The sequence below is a fragment of the Ursus americanus genome, chromosome 36, assembly GCF_024610735.1.
Source record: "Ursus americanus isolate L20-20 chromosome 36, mUrsAme1.1.p, whole genome shotgun sequence".
In the NCBI taxonomy this organism is placed as follows: domain Eukaryota; kingdom Metazoa; phylum Chordata; class Mammalia; order Carnivora; family Ursidae; genus Ursus; species Ursus americanus.
In genome coordinates this window covers 18,861,881-18,887,350 of record NC_142162.1, presented here as the reverse complement: position 1 = coordinate 18,887,350, position 25,470 = coordinate 18,861,881, and the positions used below count along the sequence as shown (strand labels likewise).

At 41.7% G+C, this 25,470-nt stretch overlaps 1 protein-coding gene across 2 annotated transcripts in view; it reads right to left on the bottom strand.

The window, feature by feature from the left end:
- FMN1 (formin 1) overlaps window positions 1-25,470 on the bottom strand; it is a 403,510-nt gene that overhangs the window by 91,842 nt on the left and 286,198 nt on the right. For both annotated transcript variants that reach the window (XM_087859297.1, XM_045815793.2), the window contains one exon: window positions 9,525-9,617. In XM_087859297.1, coding sequence (XP_087715423.1) covers window positions 9,525-9,617 — 93 coding nt within the window. The remainder of the gene's footprint in view (window positions 1-9,524; window positions 9,618-25,470) is intronic.

The following is a 25,470-nucleotide window of genomic DNA, read 5'->3' as shown; positions in this document are numbered from 1 at the left end:
TAGGGTCTTGGTACCCAGAGAAAAGGAGTGATTTTCCAAGTTATTAGGATGGCACAGTATCAACATTGGCACCGAGATCACACTGACCTTGAGTAAGTTACTGAAATCCTCACAGTTTCCTTATCTGGAAAGTCAGTAATAACAAAATCAGCTTCAAAGAACTGCCGCGGGGATTAAGGGAAGCACTGTGTTTCAGCTGTTGGAAGCATCCTCCCAACTCCCTGTCTGAACTGAACACTTGAGGGAGACCTTCAACCAACTGGTGTTTCTCACAGCAGGCAGGGGTGGGATAATAATCATGCTCTAAAAATAACAGACTGTACTTATTAACGCCCCCTAGTCATATGACGCAGCAACTTGGTCTCCTAAGCTTGGAGCTGTTGCAGCCGGCACATGTGCGCGCACGCATGCGCACGTCCGTCTAACTAGCTGCTGCTCCAGAGACCAGTAAGAGTTAATACTCGTCCTACGCTTCTCTCCAAACCAAGCCACCACTCACCTCTCTTCCACGTAACACGTAGTTCTGAGACACTGCTTAAAAAACGGTAGACAAAGCCTTTCTTTCAAAAATTACAGATAAGGCTTAAAATACATGCATCCATAGGAGAGGTCAGATCCTGAAAATCCTCTTCAGATAAAAATGAATGAGAACTGGCACTACCCTGTGGTTACGTTCAGAAGGTGGCCTGTGTCAGGGTCATCTGAAATGTAGATCCCTACACTCTCACTGTATGTTCAGGAAAGAGTTCGTCGAAAGACCTAAGATTATCTACGTAATGGTGAGGTAAGAGGACCCAGATGTAATGGACAACAGGACTATGGGAACAGGAGACAAAAGATGAGGGAAAAGTGAAACGCCCTACATATTCGAGGAAAGAGGCCTCTTCCTGGACTTTTCAGTTAGAGTCATCATAAGAGCATGACTGCCATGAGCAAAATGAGTGATGGCAATCGACGTGTGTGTGCATGCGTGCACATAGGCTGGGCGGATTCCAGTGTCCAGAGCTGCTGTGGAAGGGTGTTGAGGAGGAGACCGTTAGGAAAGAAAGCCAAGGTACTAGCTCATAGATCTGGCTCTCCTTTCATGAGAGAAGGAAAATACAAAAAAGGCCCTCAAATTTCCTTCTAAGTGGTCCATCCCCGTCTTCAGTGGAGGGAAAGAGGCTGTGAATAAGAGCATTTAATTACTGATTCCTTGGAAACTGAACATGAAGGGCTAGGTTTCGCAGGCTAAGGGACCCCACTTGGTACCACAGTAGGAAAACTTGAAGGGAGAAGCAGTCTTGAAAGAAAAAAATATAAGTGCAAAGTATCACAGAAAGTTGTTTTAAAAAATTAGTTTAATTTTTTGAAGAGGTACACATTGATTTTAAAAGATTTATGGAAAGTCTGCATGTCATTTCTGAACCCCATCCATCCATTTTCTACCCACTCGATAATGAACCTGCCTGGTCATTTACAGGGGTAATATTCTAACTATTTAACAAAAGCCTGGGTACCAACGAAACAGGACAGACAACCTGCATGGTTGATATGGTAAGAACCAGATAAATATCAGTCCCAGATTAGTTCTCTATTTGCCCTCAGAGATTTTTGTTAAGCAGTATCCATTTTTCTTCTTCTTCTTCTTTACTTATACTGGGTCTTCCGACCCTTGTCTTCCACTTAAAACATACCCTAGATGTTCTTCCATGTCAATGCATAAAGACTTTCCTCAGTTTTTTAAGCAGATGCTTAGTATTCCATTGTATGGAAGTACCATACCTTGCCAATTTCCTTATTGATGATCATTGAGGTTGTCACCAATCTTTTGCTGCTACCATCAATGTCTCAAGAAGTAGCATGGTATCGAAATCACTTTGCGTGTGTAAGCATCTGAGGGTTTGCATCTAGAAGTAGAACTGAGAATCAAAAGGCAGATGCATATGTAACTTTAATAGATATGGCTAAATAGACCTCCACACGGATTGTAACAGTTTATACTTGATAAGCAACGGAGGACAGGGGTTTACGGTATGACACCGCCAACAGAGTTCGTTATCTACCTTTTGTAACTTGGCCAATCTTATAAACGGAAAATGGAATTTCAATGTAATTTCTTTTGCACTTCTTTTATTTGAGAGTGGCACCTTCTCATACGTTTGAAAAGCAGTTTCTGTCACTATTCATATTATTTGCCTTTGTACTGAATATTGGTCTTATTTCTTAACAATGTCTTGGAGCTCTTATATATTGGATACACTGATCTTCTGTCTATGATAGGAGTTGCAAATCTGAGGCTGACACATTAATTCTTATTATAATAAGGAAGTATATGGCACTTGATGTCTTATCCAGCTTTAAATGGAAAATTGATGTTGAATTTTGTGCCTTTTTTTTAGCATTGAAAGAGATGATCATAGGTGTTTTCTTGTTAGAGCTCTAACAGTGATGAGTTATGTTAATAGAATTCCCAATATCCTATCATCTTTACATTGTAGGAATAAACTCCATTTGGTCATGAAATGTGCCATTGTCTTAATCTTTGGGGTACCTGGGTGGCTCAGCCATTAAGCGTCTGCCTTCAGCCCAGGTCATGATCCCAGAATCCTGGGATCGAGCCCCGCATCGGGATCCCTGCTTGGCGGGAGGCCTGCTTCTCCCTCTTGTTTGTGCTCCCTCTCTCACTGTCTCTCTCTGTCAGATAAATAAATAAAATCTTAAAAAACAAAACAAAACTTAAAACTACAGTGAGATTGATCTGTAGTTTTCTTTCTTTGGGGGGTGGGTGGGTATAATTTTTTCCAGGTACTTATATCAGTTTTATACACACACAAAATTAATTTAGACATTTTTCTTCTTCTCCTGAAATTTTCATTGGAAAGAAAGGAAAAGAAAAAGAGAACTAGAGTTTTTGGAAAGACAACTTATTGGATGTTTGGCCAAAAAAGAAAAATTGAGTAAATTAAAGATATTAAGGGGAGGGTGAGTAGGAAGGGAAAGAACAGAGGAAGAGACAGGGAGGAAAGAGGGCACGAAGGAAGGGGAGAGAGGGAGAGAGAAGATAACTTGGGGATGGGGGGGGGAATTGTACTCTTTGTAGAAATTTCTGGTAAGGAAAAAAAAAAACAAAATAAACCGATTCAAACTAACCCTTTCAGAAAAGACTCTACTTAATAAATCTTTGATAAAATAGTAGCTTCACTTTCCAAAGACCACCGCTGTGTTATTTCAGTGACCCAGAAATCACAACAGACTATCTTAATTTTTGACCATTTGAAGTTATTTGGAGCTAGCTCTGCTGGTCTTTTTTGGAAAGTGAGGTGTTCAAGAAGATGGTTTGTCCCACAGAGAGCACGCATTCCCCCAGCCAGAGTTCTTCCTTCCTCAAGCTCTGTAAAATATGTAAGAATTATTGCTTCTCACAGGTTACACCGTCCAGATCATTGGTCCTTCCTGTTCTCTGTAAGCTTAAAGCTTGAATATGCTGGGGGTTGAAGAGATCAGTCTAGAGTTTGAGGTTCAGTATGTACCTTGTCAATCTAATCTAAGTATTTATTAAGAAGGGATTATATGCATATTTGTGACATAGAAAGATGTTTTGATATCTAGGAGGTTTGACCACAGATATGCATTATAGACCAAAAGTGGACCGCACCAAGTTCTGGCATGATTTACCAGCTCTGAAAGAATTTAAACAGGAAACTCACAGAGGAGAAAAAAGAAAAAAGCCTCCAGGTACTTCATAAGATATACAAGCCTGTTTGTTCATTATTTCCACAAATAATTATTACACCGAATATGGGCTGAGCCTCCATGATGTCGGGATGAGAGAGTGAATAGGACCAGACAGTCTCAGCTGTCATGGGGTAGTCAGCTATTTAGGTGATCGTTTTTGCATTCAGTGTGGGAAATCAGAGTTGTTGTTTTGTCTGTTTTTTAGTTTTATAAATTTATCTATTTACTTTGTACTAGAAAAGTTTCTTGACATAAAGAATACGTCTGATCTCATCTGGTCAAAGGACCTCGGAGGAGAGTTTGAGGAACTAGGACTAGCTCGGGTCATCCAGACTCATTGTGATTTGGTTCCACGCATGGATGCAGCTAAAACGGACGCAGAATGAGATGGGGCCGAGTGTGGGGGAGTGCTGGCATTAGCACCAGTTTAGGTTCAGCCCTCCCTGCCAAAGCTATAAATACAAATGACCAATTTAACAGCACGCAAAGACCACCTACAAGATCTATACCTGGGATCTAATCAGTTGCTCTGCGCCTTCTTTCAATTACAGGGTCCCTGCCATGTTTATGGGGACTTTTAATGTGAGCATCACACTTTTGAAGGCCATATCATTATGACTATGTTTGATCTGAGGGTGGGAAAACACGAGCTCAAAGAATGCCTGCACAAGGTTACTCTGAACTGAGCTATAAATTGGAATCAACAAGAGCCTACTGTGGGAAAGAAAAACCATGTATGGAAAAAGGCTTAGATACCATGGATTGTAACTCTGAAAGATGGAGCCCTTAAAATTACTTTCTATTCTGCCCAGGAAATGAAATTAGTTAAAAACAAGTACCACAGTTTGGTCAAGTAACTATTTAAGGGCATTCTGAGAAGGGAAGGTTGACACAAGGACAAACACATCATCTCTACTTGAGTGTGGCAACAGGATATGATTTACAAAAGAAAAATTAAATCATCATGATTGTTAGAAGAACTGAATTGCAGCTCATACAAAAATTAGCCTAAATGTGAAACAACTGAGTCACCACGCATGTGTGTGACTTCTCAGGAATAAAGAACTCAATTGCTTAAGACTTTATGAGTGATAAGACTTCTAAAAGAAAACTAGCTTTCCTGCCAAATACTCAAATATTATGAAAGTATGGAAGTAGCTTTTCTCAGTTATGGTTATTATATTATATCCTGTGCTTAAAAACTCTAATGCTACTACAAGTTCTCATTTTACACCCTTTCTTTCGGCTTTCTCATTCATTCCTATGACTTGAACTTCTACCCTCTATGAGACGGTAGTCTCGTCCAGTGCTTTCTCATAAACCCAATGTCTCTACCCAGGTGTCTCATTCATATGTCAAATCAGTGTGTTTAAGGTTTCCTGCATTGCTTTCAGTCCCAAATCTGGTTCTCCTCTTCAGTATCATGCCAGTTATCCAAGCAAGAAAAAGGGGAGTGACCCTTTGCTCTCATTTCCGCATTTCAGTTGGGTCATCTAGTCCTGTAATCCTTAAAAGCTTTATAAATAGGTCCCTTCCTTTGTTAGTTTTCTGTGATTGCTTTTGCTCTTAACATTATTTGCCTGGACTACCGGAGAATAACTTGACAGACTACCTCCCCGTCTTTTACTATTCCAAGTCTTCTTTATATTGCTCTTGGTTATAATGCATTTTTTAACAACACAAAGCAAAAGGATCCCATGCACCAAAACAAAACAAACCCAAAGTGACCACGTCACTCCCATACATACTACTTTTCAAAAGCTCCCTGTTGCCCGCAAGACAAAGTTCAGATTGTTTAGCAAGTCCTATTGTGATTCTCCTCCCCTTTTTGGTCTTGTGTTCTTCCCATATGCCCTGTGATCTAGCCATGCCAAGTCTCTTGCCATTCCCCAAATACTTCATGTCTTTCATCCCAAGATTTGCGGTGTTGTCCTCCGCCTGGAATGCCCTTCGTAACCTGTCTGCTGAGAATTCCTAATCCTCAATTTCCTCGTCTGTACAACAGGGTGATAATAGTGCTGATTCCAGAGGGCTGTCATGAGGACTAAACAAGAAAGAAGATCATCTTCCCGAAGTGTCTGGGGTGCAGCAGCACTCTGCGAATATGAGCTATCATCCACTGATCCACCGTCACTGCCGTCACTATCAGTATTTTGACCTTTTATTGGGGGGGAGGGGGGTCAAATCTGAACAAAAGCATCTCCTTTGTTCAAAGTCTTCCCTGACTTACCTGGAAATGTTAGGCATTCCTTCTCCCTGATCCTATATGCTTCATTATGGTACCATATTACGTCAACTTCAAACTTGATGGAATTTTCATATGTCAGCACCTGCTTTGGGGGTACATCTTATCGTCTATGCCACGTTGTGGTTTAATTGCCAACAGTTTTTCTCTTTTAGTAGGACTTGTAATAATGATGTTTCTTACAATGAATGGCATCTTTAGACGAGAACCTACACTTCAAATTGTATGACTGCCATGTTATACTGCATATTTATTGTGGAACGAAAATCACTCCTTCCGTGACACAGCTACATAAAAAAGGTGCTGCTGTTTAGAGCTCCACAGTAGCCAAGAGATAGTCCATTTGTATACTCTGCAGCATGGCAAAGCCCCACCTGGCGAGCCACACAGGAGCAGCCTGATGAGGTGGCACGCTGTCATCTCCTTCAGTTAAGCACCCACCCCGAACTGTGAACCAAACAACGGTCAGCACCGGAGCAAAAGTGGGGAGGGCTAGCTCTGGAAACGGCATTCCAGTAACCTGGGCTCCGAGCTGGGCAAGAACGTGAAGAGGGGAGTGAAGGAATGAGATGAAAAAGGCCAAGAGACCATGTGTCTAGACTAGTACTGACCACTAGAAATATATTGTGAACCACATATATCATTTTAAATTTTCTAGTAGCCATGCTTAGAAACTAAAAGAAATAGGTAAATTAATATTAATAATAACATCTTATCTTAAAACCCAGTGTATTCAAAATACCACCTTATGGTATAATCAATATAAAAAATCGAAATATTTTGTGTTTTTTCACACTAAGTCTTCACAATGCACTGTGTGATCTCACACTGCAATTAATCAACAGCTTCAGGTGGGTAGCGCCTGCCATTTACACTGGACGGTCCAATTCTAGACTGACTTTTGACCAACTCAGTCAAGTAGTAAGATGACAGTAACGGGCTATTTCAACAGTGGCTCCTTTCACCACATGATATTTGGAACGTTTAAGATTCCAACAATATTACATTTTATTTTTATATTTTAAAATCCTGTACAAATGGTAGCTTTCCTTTCAATTCTTTTTGTGCTTTGCTTTAGCTGTTTTGGTCTTAAGCATGATTTGAGGTTATTTCTAATGTCCTTCCCATCTTCCTTTCACTACGTTGGTTCAGGGAGAACTGCCTCCTTTCTTCAGTTGGAGATCTTTTCCCAGTAAGACAGTTCCTGAGTGGAACAAAGGAGTCCCTGACGTACAGCAGGCTCTTGAATAAACACTTTTTTTTTTTTTTTTAGTTTAAGTAGGCTCCATGCCCAACATGGGGCTTGAACTCACAACCCTAAGAGTAAGAGTCATGCGCCATCAACTGAGCCAGCCAGGCGCCCCTGAATAAACATCTTTGAAGACACTCTGAATGGTGACCTAAGCTGGACAACAGAGGTTCTCAACCCAGGCTGCACACTGGAGTCACCTGGGGAGGAAATAAAAAATGCTAATGCTTGATCCCACTCCCAGAGATGCTGATGGGATGTCTAGAGTTCCGCCTGGGTAACAAAATGTTTAGAAAATCTCCTCCGGGTGATTCTAGTCTACAGCCATGTTGAGAATCACTGCTGTAGGGTTTTCCTAGAACATCTTATTGTGGCCACACCCTGCCTGACTGTCATAAGGTCCAGTTTGCCTCAACCTAATTTCCTCTTTTGGAACAGCCCAGAAGTTTCTTGAGAAACCTAACAGAGAAAGCAAACACATAACCCCAAACAGGGATTTGCAAATTCCTTTTCTAAGGCACTGAAGATTTTGAAGGTTCTAAATCTATTTGTACTTTCTCTTTTTTCCAACAACAACAAAAATTAAGATTTGCAATATAAGGTTTAGGATGCTAGCTGGTTCCAAGAGAAAGGAGAATAAGGCCATTATAAGAGACAGGCTGGTAATACCTACATATACACAGGGCAGAATTTTCCAGATATAGAATAATAATAATGAAAACAAAATCTAAGTACATATGAGCTTCATTTCAAGTTAATTCTACATATGCCAAAAGCAGAAATGATAAATTGGGGGTCACCAAAAGAAATCCTCCATGTTTTTTCTTCAGGCCATTTAGGTTACATTTACCTGGCATAACCCTAAAGCAATGTATCAACTTTCATAAGTCACATATAAACCATACCTAATCTTAGTCACATAACACATGAGGGGTAGGATCACCGCTCTTAAGATGGCACTTTGTTGGATGACATTGCTTCCGTCACATATGAGGTTCAGCCGTGGCCAAGAGAGAACTTCTGACTTCCGCTTCAACACAAACAAGCCCTCATCAAGGAGGAGGGAACAATGATCTCTGCACCAAAGGAACAGATGGAACGGAGTTCCTCTGACTCATGGACTGAGAATCTTCCTGCCAATTCCCAAGGTGGTTTGGCCATACTTTATGGATTCACCCTGCTTAAATGGTCTTTTGTTGATGATGTGGTATCATGTGGCCTTATTAATAAATAGAAAGAGCATGTTGATACTTCCCCAAAGGTTCCTACATGTATTTCCTCTGACTTTCTAGCAAAGACAAAAGCTCCCTCTAACTACCCATGCTTTTTTTATTGATATAATTGACATATAACATATTAGTTTCAGGTGCACAACAAGATCATTTATGTATATATTGCAAAATGATCATCACAGTAAAGCTAGCTAACATCCCTCACCACACATAGTTACAACATTTTTTTCTTGTGATGAGAACTTTTAAGATCTACTCTCTTAGCAACTTTCAAATATACAATACAGTATTAACTATAGCCACCATGCTGTACAATACATTCCCACGACTTACTTGTAACTGCAAGTTTGTGCCCACACTTATTTTTGTTTCATGTCGTAAACTGGATTTGACAAATTAGAATAGGGAATACCCAAAAGGCATTAAACTCGCATGTTCACTAACAGAGATCAACCAAAGCTCCCTACTCCTGCCAAAATCATGGAGGAAGGAACATAACTTCGTACGATTTCTAAATAAGTGCATCGATGCACTGAGTTTCATGCATATCACTTCCATCTACCGACCCCAAAAGGCTAATGAGTGCCAAATGACTGGATGTGTGGCAGTCAACTGGTCCCGATTTTCTGTTCGGAAAAGGAATAAAAACTACAACACAAGTCTCCAAGACGCTGTGCTGACAAACCAGGGTTAGGGTCACCATCCACCTGTTCAGGCTGACCACAAGTCCGAAAGGCATGAGCATATAAGCTCTGGACCTACGTCGTTTATCAGATAACATGTACTGAGGATCCCCTTGAGCTCCATGAAGAGACAAAGTCTTCCCTCAAAAAGTTTACAAGAACAGGAATAACGCTAAAGGATTTGACATATTAAAAAAGGATTTGAAAGGTGATATGAAAGTAGCAGAACAATTCTATCTACACTGAGCACATAACCATGATGGGAAGGTGGACTGGTGGAATCACTGGAACTGCTGGGGGTCAGCAGGGATGCAAGGGGCGGTGGGCCTCAGGGAAAGATCTGATGAATGGGGGTTGTTGCAGAGCTCCGTGTAGGCGCAGCTGACGTTGTTCCCTACCTTTCTGGAAGAACTCTTCTAGTTTGTCCTTGAAAGGCTGGAGATACTCCTTCGGTGATTCCTTGCATACCACCATCATCTGTTTCTCACTTGCTGTGAAGAAAAGTTTGGAATTAGATTTCCTTAAGACAATGTGTTTGCTGAGCTTGTGCTGTGTGCTATGCTCTTCAGTATTAACTGCAAAATCCTTCCCAATCATGGTTTATCTAAATTCCAGGGGAAAAAAAACAAAAACAGAAACACACACAAACAAACATAGTTAGCTTACTCCAAACCTTTCTTCAGGAACAAAGAAATGCACCACCTTCACCTTTCCTTTTAGAGATGCAGAAAAACCTCTGGCTGGGGACAGAAGTATTATGCTTTTGGTCTCTCAAGAATTAGTGGAGGCAAAAAGTACCGAATTCCCAGGAAATTTAAGGCCCTGATCCTCTTCAGATTCATACTCCAGAAATAGAGCTTGAAACAGATTTTGCAGAAATTCCCAGGCGTCCGAGTTGCCTGGAACCACCCACATGCCAGCAGGAGGGGCCAGACCAGTTCAGGGAGGTCTGCATCTCTCGCTTCCCACCTCCCATTCACCCGCCCTTCCCATTAATACTCCCCTAACATGTGAAATTGTTTTCCATGTGATTTACTTCAGATAGAATTTACAAATAGATTGATAATTTCTCATATATAATATGTAACTTATAATACAGTGCTTCTTTGACAATCACACCCCCCCCCCCCCAAATCAGCCAGGTCTGATTTGGTGATATGGAAACCACCCTAACCCATGGTTCACCATCACAGTGGGAATGGCTGGAAGTGCCATTTACTGAGATGGGGAAGAGTGGAAAGTGTGATCTTTTTGTGGTTCTAAGGGAGAGATGATTAAGGGTGAACTCTGAGGCTTGTTACGTATTCTTTGGTCCGTGTGAATTACAAGGCAGAATCATTCACTAAAAACAAAGTAGAGAAGATATAAGGCAAGATAAAACCATGAATGGGTGCTCTTTGCTAATTAAATTCAAACTCCGGGTCCTTGTTGTCATGGTACCATTTCTACGTTTCGGCTCTATTTCCCACATAGATCTGACCAACCAAACCAAAATTCTGCAATGTTTCCAAATGACGTCAGTCAATATTCCCACTTCCACATCCACATTGGTGTGGTTCTCCACCTAACCTGCTCATATCTCCTACGTACTTACCACTGCATTTGACAAAACCCCACTCATCCTAACAAGTCTCCCTGAAGTGCTGCCACCACCAAGAAGCCCTTTCCAATCCAAAGCTTTTGCAGCCTTCAAATTTCTCTAGTACCTTCTGTATGGTATTTATGATTTACCTTTAATCATATTTATTTGTGTAGTCATATTAATCCCTCCGAAGCCACCATGCAGGTTTCATTTACTTGTCCCCAAACTTCTCTAGAGAGTTCCATGCATGGCTGGCCAAAAGCATATGATTTCCTCATCTTAACTACATTCTTATGTTAAGGAAGGTCAAAAGAAAATTAGCAATGTTGACTCAAACTCAGAGTGGGCTTTCCAGGAGTACAGTGTGACCTCCTCATCTTTCCCCTCTTTCCCCCCTTTCTAGGAGAGGTACAACAAGGGTCCCAGTCTGCACTCTGAAACACTGTGATTGTCCCGAGCTGATTTGAAAGGGCTCAGTGTCTTCTAAAGACCTCCCCAAACGTCTACGACTTAATGCCGCAAGGCACAAGCAAAGTAGCCAACATGATCCTCCAGACTGGCTCATTCTGAGGGTAGGCCTAGAAGCAGCAGATTGGTCAGAAAAACTTTGGAAGATGTCTGCTTTCAAGAATTGGGATTTTTTCCCCATGAACTTTCATGGCCACATGAGCTTTCCTGATGATATACAGCTATGATTCTGAGAACACAGGTAGCCACGTTTAAAAGAAAGCTGGATTTTCTTACGATATAAATTGGGAGAATGTTTTAAATCCTTTAACTAGCCCTCTACTACATTCAAATTCCAACAATTCCATTTATAGAGAACTGTTTTTCACAAACACAAATAATACATGGTAGGGCATGCCTGACCTTTGGTAATAGGACATAATTGAACCCGAGACAATAATTTGTTGAAGTGTGCTTCTCCCTAGCCAAAGCAAAGCCCAAGGCAGAGCTTTTTTCCCCCAACAACAAAAGCAAAACCTCCACTTCTACCTAAATTAAAAAGATTGATCATTGTGGTTCTCCCTTTGTCCTGGCTATGGTGATGGACCCCATGGGGTCCATCAAATAGCTCAGATTTTATGAGGCCCTGGGGGGTATGGTAAAGGCTTGTGCTTGGATCAAGAGTCCTACCTGGGCTCAGCTGTGACTTGTCTCCCTCATCTGCAAGATGGGGCCCCCTGACTGATAAGAAATCAGAATTAAGTGAGATAATGCCCATAAAATGGTTTGCACAGTGCCTGGCACTGGCAAGGGGCCTCACAAAGATTGTTATTTCTGTGATTTAGTAAAACTGGTCAGGAAACACGCCACAACCAGAACGCCAAGGAAGTCATGGCTGAGAATCAGTGACTACAAAGGCCACGCACCATATTTACAGAAATGTGCCCCGTGCAAATCTCCTGTTTAGAACACAGGAACAATAATTTCTGTTCCCCTGCTGAAGTTGTACCACCCACTGTTAGGATTCCCTGAAGACACTCCCGAGAAACACGAAGCAAGTATGAAGCAAGAGCCCTAGGCGGCTGAGCTGGTGTGCACGAGAGCCGCTCCCCTGCTGTGCTCAGAGGTCCTCTCTGCACCCTAACAGGCCCAGCCTCCCACGTGGCCTGTTAGAGTGAAACGTCTCTCCGTGATCAGAGCCGAGGGCTGCCCTCTGACCGACCCACCGGGGGGTCTCGGCACAGTCGTGCGTTCCCATGGCCAGGCAGCTCGCCTGCTCCCCCTTATTCCCGCGCTTATCCGAGATGCTTGCTGGCAGACAAATGGGAGACCTGAAGACTAATTAATGATGACACCGGAGATCAGCGGTGCACAAAGGAGAGAGGTCACTGGCAAATCCACAAATGTCCTTTATTGTCCAACCGGAGGGCGGGTATTCAATGTCGCTGGACCACCAAGGTTGCCTTGGACACAGGCTGTGCCAGGAGTTCCAATGTTTAAAGCCAAAGTCACCTACATTCGCTTTCTCATTATCTATTACATTTTTGGCAGAATTAAAAATATATTGATTCCTGAAGTTAGCTACTAAATGGTCATCGTGAGAGATAGATTAAATATGGAAAACCAAAACATAATGGAATAATAGATACTAGATATGAGAGTTATTTTAATTCATTGAAAAGTTAAGTGCTTGTAAAGCATTTTCATGAAAGATAGGGCCTTGAGTGTTTTAAGATTTGGTATTAGACTGTTAAGGCCATAGGTGGTTGTCTGCGTTTTTATTTTGACCCCTAAGAACAAGAAATAAAGTTTGTTATTAAGGAGGGCACGTATTGCATGGTGCACTGGGTGTTATACGCAAGTAATGAATCATGGAACTTTAGATCAAAAACTAGGGATGTACTGTATGGTGACTAACATAATATAAAAAAAAAAAGAAATAAAGTTTGTTGGCACCACTTAAAAAGCACAGGTAGGTTACAATGATACAGAGGCAAGGCCCAGATATAATTAATCAAAACCTAAAACATGTTTAATTGCTCAAATGTCCATGGGCAGTTTTTAGAACATGGAGCATGTTTCTCTAAGTTGAAGGACCTGTGGGCTTAGTGGAGTCAGAATACAGTTTTAGAGGAAAAGAGAGATTTATCTGGACTCTGCTTTTTCAGTCTGGAATTCTCCTCTGCTTTCCTAACTCCTACCTCACACCCTCCATGGTTCTGTGCCAGTTCTACTCTCCCTCAGTTTTACAAGATGTCCATCCTTTCCAAAAGCCCCAAGCTTCCAGGACCACAATAGAGGATCGTTGCAGCAACATACGGAACTGTGACTAAAGCAAATGTTTAGGTTTATCAGTGGGGTTTACGTGAGAGATACCAATCAGAGTCAGATCTAAAGGGCACAGAATGCTGGGTTGAGGCGTTTATCCTCAAGGAATTCACTCAACAAATACATCAATTCACCAACTATCCCCATGTATACCAACTACGAGCCACAGCTTGTCCTTGATACTGAGGATATACCAGTGACAAAAAACAGACTAAAATCTCTGCCCTCAGACATCGTAGTGAATCGGTCACCAACAACAGTTTGCTAATGGGTAGGGCACGTAGCAATTTCTGTTTCTAGTAATACGAACTGCATGCAAACATAGTGAGTCATTACCTTCCATAGTAACATGCTGTACTCCAATGTCTCTTTTTAGTAACACGAGGACAGTATAGTGTCCTTCTTAGTGCTTTCCATGTGAAACACACACGTGCGCACACACACACACACAAAGAAAGAGAGAGCTTTTAGGTTTCTACCCCAAAACACACTTTTATCAAAAGAAACTAAAAACAAAATTCAGAAATCAAAAGTGCATAATTAGCACAATAAACTTACACAGTTCTTTCTCATGGTATTGGCCTTGAACTGAATGGCTAGGGAATTACATTAAATCCAATGCATTAAAACAGTAAAATGAAAACAGCTTTTGGCCGGCTACAATTCAGGGATTTCTATGGAAGGGGAAAATTATATATAAAACTAGTAAAATATTAAGAATTTTAAAACTTTGGTTAGTAAAGTTAGGCACAAAAGAGAGTGTACTATTTTGTGGTTATTTTTCCCACATTTTTTTTTAAGGCTACATGAAGGAAGACTTCAAGTTGATTTAAGTCAAACACAAATGATAAAAGCTTGAAATAAAAAATGCCCATTTCAAGTTCCTGAGCTCTGATGTTAAATATGGGGGGCATTTTAAGGCTTAGCATGGCGAGTGGTAAGTGGTATCAGAGGAAAATCCTTGGGGTGAGGGAAACAGAAAATCTACTCCAGAAGAGACTTATGTCGATTATATTCCATAGGGGACTGTTAGACACATTCAGCTGAAGAGTCCCCCTAAAGCCAAATTTCTGGGCTTGAATCAGACACGGTACATAAATGGCCCTGGTGTGTGTGTGTGTGTGTGTGTGTGTGTGTGTGTGTGTGTATGTAATCAAAGGTGTTTTCATTTTTCATTCTTTACCCTTTGTTTGGGAATTCAGCTGATTTAATTACTACATCTAAATCATTCCTCTTAGTGACTGTATTCATCCAAAGGAAAAAATCCGTATCCAGAGTGCTCAGAAAACTTGGCTGGGCAACTAGGTATTAGGAGTAAAACCGTAGGCCTTAAATGCCTGGTACGTGGCTCAGAACGTTACCTCAGAAGAAGGTAGCTCCCAGGTGGACTGACCCACACCAGTGCGCTTTGCGTCTGTGACTACACAGGGTTTATGCGTCAGAAGCCGATTAGAACATTACGCTGAGGAGGAAGCCCATCACAAAGAACTGTGTACTGTATGATTCCATTTATACGAAATGTCCAGAATAAGCAAACGGAGAGAGACAGAAAGTAGATCACGGTTGCCTGGGGCTGGGGGAGGAGGGAAGGATGGAGAGATGGAGGGCGTGATGAAGTTTCTTTTTGGAGTAATGAAAATGTTCTAAAATTGTTTGTGGTGATGGTTGCACGACCCTGTGAACACACCAGAAATCATTAAATTGTACATTTTAAATGGGTGGATTATGTGGAATGTGATTCTATCTCAATAAAGCCATTTTTTTAAAAAGCTAATTAGAAACTCTGAGTCTTAAACGGGAACCATAATGAGCAGATAAGTGAAGAATGTCCTACTTGTGCTCTTTTTTTGCAAGGTAGAGTGATTTTTCAACTCTTAGATGTGACTATGTCTTCAACAGTTGTCTTTATTAAACCATGGATCTGAAGTGGGAAATGAGTTTGCAATACACTTGTACTTGAGAAATCAAACACATTTGTCTTCAAAAGGTACCAGTAAATGTTATCAAAGTAAAAGACCCATTAAATAAATAATTAGACTTAAGACAAATGCTACCAAGACAAAGAATTTGCTAACTTTGAAAAAAATTTCAAACAAAAGCTTTGGTCTCTTCTTGTGGTATAATGCTTACGTATGTGAGTGTAACTGCAGTACCAGTTGTTGATGGTATCATCAACAACCAAGACTTCAGAAAATCGTCTTTCTTGAAGTACTCTTCATCTAAAGACACATTTATTTCTTTGTTTTCCATACCCTTTACTGACTGGGAAAGTTATTAAATACGTCTCTGACTCTTAGATTCTTGATATATAAAATTTCATGAGGACTAAATGAAACATACATAAAAAGCCCTTTGTATATTGGGCAGTAAACTGCTATCTGCAATATTCTTTACCCGTGTGAAATACTCAAACACTGCTAAGCCCAGCTAGATAGCATATTGCACGTGGCTTTACTCCTTTCATTTCCAGTAACAAGGAAACAATAACAACCATCCCACAAACTCTCTGAATTACGTTGACATTCCTAATATTTATGTGCTTAGTAAATAAATCATTATGTTATAAATACCCTAATCCCTTTCACAGTCAAACCATCTTTTACAAATTGCTTAGGCTCACTTTTTCTATTTCTCACTCACAGTGCACTTCCAAACCCATTGAAATTCACCTCACCCCTATGATGACATGGAGAAAATGCTCTCAAGTCACCAAGGAACCCATCCTACCGGCAGTACCCTTTTGTGATTTTTTTGCTTTTTAATCTCATCTTGGCTCACTGCCCAGCACCCAGCAGGATTCCACTCTGTTGAACACTTGCGCTTCCTGAAATGCTTTGTCCCCTAGCTCTGTGCCCCCCGCTCCTGGCTTTCCTCCTACCTCTGACCATCCTGTCTCCTTTGCAGCCTCATCCTTCTGTATTCAACCATTAAATGTGAAAGTTCTTTACCATTTCTTTTCTTCTCATGCTATCCTCTCTACTTCAAGAAAATCTCATGCAGGTAAACGCTGCAGTAACCACCACCAGGATTGTGTCTCCCAAGGTGACACGTCTAGACCATCGTTTCACCCCCAAAAGAGCTCTTGAATCTGTTACTCCCCACCAGGCTGCCTCAGTACCTTCTTACCTGGTCTTCCCACAGCTACCCTTGCCTCCTTCTGATTTGTTCCTCACAGTGAAGTCAGTGATCTTTATAAAATACACATCGGAGTATACCAATCCCCTGCTTAAGCCTGACAGTGGCTTCCATTACTCCTACAGATTGGTCCTTCCAAGGCCCTTCATAGGCTGGCTCACTCTATGTCCTGGCCACACTCTGTGCTCTAGCCACATAGTCCTCTCCCAGTTCCTCAAACATGATCAGTTCCCTCCCACCATCAGTGTGTTCCTTCACCAATGACATTCTCTTCTACCCCTAGTACCAGGCCTAGTTAGTGGTCAGTCATTGTTTTGATCTCAGCTCAAAGGTCACTTCATCAGTATTTCTTCTCAACCCTCCACTCTATACTAATGAGGTCTCTTCTGTTACAGTCTCGTAGCACTGTATACGTTATACTTCTCCTTTGTAATTATAACTCTCATGATTGACCATCACTCTTGTTAGGCAGAAACAGGGTTATTTTGCATATTATTCTCTCCCCAGCATCTACTATAATGTCTAGCCCACAGAAGCTACTCATTGAGTATTTGCTAAATAATTGAATACATTACCAAATGAGTGGAGGGAGGTCTTATACACCACATATGCAGTACAGTTCTTAGTACCTTGATAGCATTTGGCTCTAGTATCACACATACATACCCAGACATGTATATACACACAGATACACGAAAAATATATACCTTTATGTGTAAATATATAATTCACGTAGATGGATGTAGGGGCTAGAGAAAACACAAGTAAACTGGATATCATGCCATTTTCATTTACATTCCTTCATTCAGATATGAGATACAGGTGTTTTTAAATCTCAAAAGTTAAATTCAGAATTCTTAGACAGGAAATAGTTGTTATTAGAAACAAAAATCTTTGATTAATTCTTGGGGTCAAGCATCCCACCACCCCCAGATGAGGGCTTGGGTGGGTGTTAGAGATTCTGGCTTCAGGGAAATGGGATGCTGTCTTTCATAACAAAGGAAGAAGAGTTTGGGTCTCTTTCAGAAGGACAGATGGATACAGGGAAAGGATAGAAAGAAAGGAATAAATGAATTGGTGATGTCTGGCCTCTGGGGCACCCCCATAGTTTCAGTAAAGCCTCCTGAACTCACAGTGTTTGCTGTGAGCATGGGCTGTGACTACTAAAGAAGGGGCTGAGTTTTACACTGAGTTTGGACCTCGCACAGAACAAAGACCACTTACAAGGAGGTAGAGGTGCCCTCATGCACCCCTCCGATCCTCTTTCTGTCAAATCTTACAGATAGCTTTGTTTTTCTACAGAGATGGGATTTTGAAGTAAATTGTCCTTAGATCACAGGAGACAGGGTGGTTTCTAGCCCTACTATGCATACACATGGGTTACACAAATATTCATGCACTCAAAATATTGAGTATCTGCACTAGGGCACTGTGCTAAATGTTGAGAGGCAAACTAACCAGACCTATTGGTCATCTCTCCTCTAAAAATGTTCATAAGAATCTAGAAACAGAGACAGACAAGGGAATCAACAAACTGTAATATAGTGCAGTGTCATGGGACCCTGGGTAGGGGCTTTCAACTCAGATTGGGGTTGGGAGGTGGTGGCCAGGGAAGGTTCTCCAAAATAGATAACTTATGAGTTCAATTGCAAGGGTCAGAAGGAGTTAGCCAGCCAGCCAAGGAGAATGAAGGAAGAGGGAAGTAGTTTCAGAAAGAGGAATTATAATGAGTAAAAGTAAAGCATGACAGCAGTGCATAGGTCCCTTGGGATAAATTAAGTAGTAATAGATTGTATAACTGGACCTCAGGGACATAGAGCTGTTCTTCTTCCCAGATCTTCAGTGTCCTGTGGCTAGGTCTTGATTCAAAGGAACTGGCTTCAAGGAACTGGATTCAAAGGAGCTGGAACTACCCTGATTGGGGAAATGAGGTCACAAGGTACCAAAGAAGTAGGAGGCTTGTCATTTTAAATACAGTGGTCAGGAAAAGTCTGTGAGGATATTCGGCTAGAGACTTGACCAGAGTAAGGGAGAGAGCCATGAGTAAGTTTGAGGGAAACCAAGAGTGTTATTTAGGACATGTTAAGTTTGAGATGTTAATTAGGTACTCACACTATATATAAAAGCCTGTAGCTTAGGCCGCAAGGCTGGGATAGAAGAATGTAGCTGGAGAGGAGGTTGCAGGACAAACGCTGGGGCACACAGGCAGTGGAGGAGAGGCCAGCAAAGGATGGAGATGAGCAGCTGGATAGAAAAGTAGGGGTGTGGAATCACATGATCTGAGAGGATCCCAGCATTGCAAGAAAAAAAAAAAGAGTAGTTATCTCTGTGCAGTTCTGTTGAAACGTCAAGTAGAAGACAGAGACGTGACCACTGATTCTAGCAACATGGAGGTCTCTGGTCTTCTCAAAGGCAGTTTCAGGACCCGGAGGATGGAAGGAGGAAGCCAGATTGGGGAGGGGTGAGGTAAGTAGAGACAGGTTCTAGGTAAGTAGAGACAGACTTGTTTAAGAAGTGAAGCTAGCGAAAGAATAGCACAACGAAGAAAATCCTTCCATCCCAGAAGGCACTGTCCAGAGCTACTCTGATCAAGAGTGGGTGCCCCTTTCCCCAGAGGAATGTTGTGTAAAAATAAACCCACCAGGAAGCTTGAGCCCAGGGGCGTCCCATGATGCTGATTCACTTCACAGAGGGAGGCTGCCCAAGATCAAATTTACCTTACTGTCCCATGATCATGAGTCTTCTCCATGAAAAAATTTAAGCAGAAGTGACAGGGCCAAGTGAGGACATGCCAACATACTTTAGGACTTTTGGAAAGACTTTGCGAAGCTGGGCCACTGACCACAGCCTTTGCACGGAATTGTCTAAAGCACTATTCAAAAGTACCTCCTGTCACACATCACAGCTGAGTCAGAATTTGCACTGCGATGATTATGTGGTTATAGACGCAGCCTTGGTCTTTGAAACATCAGTATGAAAAATATTCATTAATCACCTACCCATGACTAGGTCTAAATATAGATGGATTGGGCATGACTTGATTTATAGGGTGTTAAGCGATCCATCCGTTTATTTAAAAATACCCCTTCCCAGGATTCCCATGAAAATCATCACCATCGGAAGCTTTCCCTTGAACTGAAGATGTTAACTCCAGAAGATCTCTTCAGACATGAATATATATTAGTTAAAAAAGAAAACACTATCAAAGAAGAATTCATTAACACCTTGGTATAAATTTCTTTCTCAGACTGGAATGAAAAGGCTAGGGATTTCAAGCAATAGACGGGGAAAGTTGTGTTATATGGAAGAAAAAGGCACATTCAGCAAGGTTCTGATCTCCAGGTAGCTGGATTAATGGGAAGCCTCAGGCAAGCAGCCCCAAACACAAAGTTCCTGAGCATCTGAAGGACCAGGGAACTCATCTTGGGGAGGAGAGCAGCAAGTCCCTCCTAAAAAGTATCATGAAGCCAACACACATAAATAATTGTGAAAAACATTTACCAAAAAAAAAAAAAAGTAGGAAAAAGTCATTCATGATACCTTGACCAAGAACAGTTACCGTTTAATACTTGGATACCTTTTTTTAAGTGTCTTGGCCTCTGTATCGCACACTCCTATCCATAATTTTATAAGGATTGCCTTTATACATTATTTTTAAACACTTTTATTTGATACAGAAATTTACGTACCTTTATCCTATTAAAGATATCACGCATACTTTCTCATATTATTTCACAGAATTCACAAGCGCTGCGTTTGACAGCCATATCAAATTTCACTGAGTGGATGCACCCTAGTTTATCTATTAGTGCCCCTGGAGTGGAACAGTAAAGTCCCTTCTACCTTATTCTTAAAGTCCATCAGGCTCAGGTCGCATCGGTGCCCATAGAAACCTACTCTGTTTAAGACTGCTTATTTAGGATAGATTTGAGAAGTGGAATTACGGGTAAAACAGGAAGAACGTTGTTAGGGTTCTTGATACACATGGTACCAAACTGCTTTTGGTACAACACAGATTGTACCAAAATGGGAGAGATGAAGGAGAGAGATTTTTGAAAGTAAAATCGTGCCTTCTGTCCGCTTTGCAGAGGTGGCTGGCTACACGTAAGCTAGAATCGTGCCTGTCCCTGTAACACGGTGGCTGTGGTCTCTGCATTTGAAGTGCTTACACTCTAGAATGGAAAACAGTGAGATCATGGTCATCCATGCTTTGAGGGAGTTTACTCAAAGGTGACAGTAACTGGTGACATACAAAAGTTGATACAAAATAATCTGGGATTAACCACAACATAAGGTGAGGTTTGGGGCCTGCACATGAAAGCCGCCTTTTTGGAAAGCCATCCATGCCCTATTTAATTTGAATGTAAGTCACATTATTCCCAACACCAATGGAGTTATCTGAATGGTGGTGGGGGAAAATGTACAGGCATTTTTACATTAAACACTCAAATTTCTGAGATACACGTTTATATAATTATAAACACATTATTTAAAGAGGCTCAGACTTGCGAAGCAACAGTATCAAATGGTCTGGACACGTGATTAAGATTCAAGCCATTTCTGGAGAAGAGAGAGAGAACCTACATTTTCAGACAACCAATCAAGTAGTGAAAATTAAGAGGTTGCTGGTAGAATCAGAGCAAAGCCCCACTGGGTAGTATGCCTTATTCTCACAGAAATCATATTTGTGGTCAAGCAATACATCCTGCCCATTGCTCAAATCAGGAAAATGGTTTCCCCGTAGAAATGCTTAAATAAAAAACAAACAAACAAACAAAAAAACCAAACACCTGCTCCGGAATCATAACGCTTATACATGGTACTTTTTACTAAAATTAAGTGACAGATTCTCTCACACATATAAATTTGAAGGCAACAGCCCTGCCTCTGTGCGATTCAAGGAAATCAGTAAGGGGAATAGGGAGCAATGCTGATCTTAGGACTATTTCCTTCCAGCAGTGCAATCGCTGGCTACAAAGAGACCAGTGATTAAGATACATAAGCCCCATTAGCAGAAAGCAACCTGTCTCCACATGGCTCTACCAGGACAGCTGCAAGCCTTCCGCAAAGTCTCTGACCCCTGGGCCCACGTTCCCTTTTCGGCCGCTACGGGTTAGTCACATTAACCGTAATTTTCTGCTCTGGGGAGTGTTTACATCTAGATAAACCATGAAGAAATTAGGAAAAAAAAAAAAAGATGGAAAGTCCTAAGGAGAAGAAAGAAAAGGATGGAAAGTTATTTTAAAACACACAACCTAAACCGGCGGTTGGATTCTGGTATCTATTCTTGGCTACAGGCATCATTGGCGAAGCACGAAGCTGGCAATGACTGCTAATCAGTTTGCCACTGTTTTCGGATTTAATGCAATATTTGGCTCAGACGTTTCAAAAAAAAAAAAAAATCCCCTATTCCAGCTAAAATATTTACACAGTCCTATGTGTCTCACTTAATGCCTGTTAGGCAATCGTCTTTTAAAACTCCACAGACACTTGTAAATCTGTCGGGAGAATTGTGGCCTATAAACAAGGCTTCACGTAAAGAGGGCTGCGTTGTCAGTTTGCTGGGAGTCAGGGCTCCTTAGGATGTGTCTGAAAATAAAGTCGAAAATCAGAAATAGTTTCGAGTGGGTAACAGAGTGGCCGATAGACTGGCTGGCGGGATGCTGTTAGTGGTGTTAACGGGAAGCCACCAGACACTGACCTCAGCTGTTTAAAGTCCTGCTCTCCTGTAAACCTGTCATTGATCCTACCTCTCTGCTGAGTTATGGCACAGGGAAAGTTACTGGTCCAGCAGCCCCGGTAGTCTGCATCCCAGGGCCTGGCGGGTTAGAGAAGGTGAGCTGCTGAGGTCTGCGACGGGAGGCTGTTCCTTGGTTATGTGGGTACGTAGGAGTGCATCAGGAAGGACAGGGGAAATTTAGAGGAAAAGGGGAAATTCTGGGCAGGGCTGAAGTGGGGGGAAAAGGAGACGGCAGAAATCATGAGGAAGAAGCAGGGAGAGGCTACGTATTACAGATTCCAAAATGCCTATTAAACGCCCTAAAGTCTTCAGTGCCGGTGTCAATAAACCTATGTCTTCAGCCCTGATGTCATGGAAAGGCAAGGGAGGCCTACGTGAGGCCAGTGCCTGCTGGCCTGGGGAGCCCCGGGAACTTGCCTGTGTCTTCCAGGTGACTCCGGTACTTGTGACAGGACTGTGCTCAATTGTTTGGTTATTCCTATTAGGTTAGCTGCCTTTTTAGTTTTACTCCATGTCACTGACTCCAACAAGCCATTGATTGTGATTCACAATTAACTTTATAATAGCTTTAAGGAAGAAAAAGAATATGTTGAATGTATATACCAGTTTAACAACTCAGCCCCAGCTTAAATCACTCCATTTGGGGGAAGGGTTGGTGGTTAGGGGAAAGATGTGTCCTGGACGGAGAAAACAAATGAGGTATCTGCAGTTTCCAGGTCTCAGGCCTTGAACAGGAGGTAGCAAAGATCTGTTGCTTCTCTGTATGATATGACAATCAGGAAGGGCTTTGCAAATGTTTTCGTGAATCTGCCCAACAGCTGCCGGGCAAACTCTGCTAACCTTCTCTACCCCTGTCAGACCAGCAAGTTCTAACCACTGTTCTGAGGGACAGATCCCTGTTCTTGAGAGAAGAGAAATGAGACAACTATGTAGGAATACATTTCTCCCCTAGAAAATGAGGGTAACACTTGCTCTTAAAATGTGTTTATAAATGACTTGATTACTTCAGTTAGTTTATTTAAAATTAGCAGCTAACTCAGGGCTTTGAATAAATATTTGCTAAACAAATGAACTGATTGAAAAGGTCAAACAAGGCCCTCCTCGTATTTTGGAGGTTTTTTTGTTTTTTGTTTTTTGGTTTTTTTGGATACCTGGAAATTTGATAGCATTTTAAAAGTACGTCAGAATAGTCAAGGAAAACATTGTAAAACAACAGTCAAAAAGCAGTTTTATGCCATTAGCCACTATAGATTTTCCTTGGGCTTTCCTCTTTCTGTAAGTTTCGGCATAGGGAAAGTTACCTGGCTGTCTACACAGAGTTGGACATATTGCTTTCTATCGCTGTACCCAATAATTCCTTGAAAATCAGATCAAGTTCTCAACGTGTATGATTGATAACAAATGGCCCTTCACGGCCAAAGGTGTCTGGGATCTTAGTCGGCCTTATGTGTCTCGTTTTATTCCTTACAAGAATTCTCTGAGCTCAGTCCCGCTATTACCCCTTTGGGTAGGTAAGGATGAGTGAAGTTTCACAGATACTGTGGCCGAGTCAGAATCTGAACCCAGAGATGTCAGACCCACTGGCCTTGTGCTATCCGGCCTCCAACCCCAACCACCTACAGGGCAGTTCTAGAAACAATGCGAAGTATCCACGATAGTTAAGGAACAAGGCAATGAAAGCTGAAAATCACCCAGGGCCACCAGCGGGACCCCTTCATTGGAAATGGAGAAACAAAAGGCCAGGGGAGGTTAGCTGGAGGTTATGTTACGTGGCGCAGAGAAGACCCAGAGCAGGGCCGCGGACTCTCAGGCAGGTCACTGCCTCTCCGTGGGTACCAGAGTAGAGTCACAGTCCATGACCTCTATCCATTCTTAGACCTGTGCTGAGGCCAAGAATTCTGGGAAGAAATCTGGAAGAGATAAGGACATTGGCAAAAACTCCAATCCCCTTCGCTGGGGCTAAAGAGGTCTCCCCCCAACCTCACTCATTTTGCTGTCTGACATGAAAGGAATCCATTTGTGGACTGTGAATCTTCCACAGGGTCCAAGATACACAATTTACTTGGGCAGGAAAATATTTTGATATTCACAAAACCACCCACAAATCTCCTTCTGTGAAGAAATGTTTTGACCTGACACAAGTTTATGGTTAATGTAGCATCAGCTCTGGCTTGGTAATCAAAAGACCCAAGTTCCATGCCGGCCATTCTGCTTCCTATCTTGGAGACCCGTCTTCTCTGCTACATTGGCCTGCCCTCACCGCGTCAAAGGGTGACGCTACATACACAGGTGGGGTATCACCATTACCACTACACTAACACCGTTTCCTTTTTTTTCAAATGGGAATGTAAAAGGCACTTCATTAATGGACTTGCCAAATCAATGCTACTTTCTATTCCTCCTACCCGATTCCCACAGCACGCTGAAAGCTTGCAGCTGAGAGGCCAGTCTCTGGCTTCCCTGAGCAATTTTCCCCACAATTGAGTAGAATCCTGATCAAGAACAATTGTGTTTTTTCCAAGCCTGTCTATGCAAGTTGTTCTTTTTATTGTGCTTACACAGTTGAAAAAAAATTTTTTTTAAGATTTTGTTTTTAAGTAATCTCTATACCCAGCCTGGGGCTTGAACTCCCAACCTTGCGATCAAGAGTTGCATTGCTCTCCTGACTGAGCGAGTCAGGCACCCCTGTAATTACATAATTTAACTGCTTGATGGTACACTGTAGCAATATGAGTGTGAAAAATCATTATTTCTGCAAATTTAAGTAGAAGCAGTGAAAATATTGGTGTTAACTATAGCTGAGAGAATAGTGGAGATGAGGGAGGATGGCAGCTCAGTGCAATGTGGTACTTGGGTTTGGGTCCTGGAACACAAAGAGAACATCAGTGGAAAAACTCGTGAAATCCAAAGAGATACTAGAATTTAGGTAATTGAAATGTATCGGTGCCAGTTTCTTAGCTTTGATGAATGCATCACAACAACATAAGATGTTAACATAACAGTGACACTGGAGAAACTGGATAAGGGCTCTATGAACACTCTCTGCACTATCTTTGCAACTTTTCTGTAAACCTAACGTTACTCCAAACTAAAAATAAAAAGTTCATTCTTA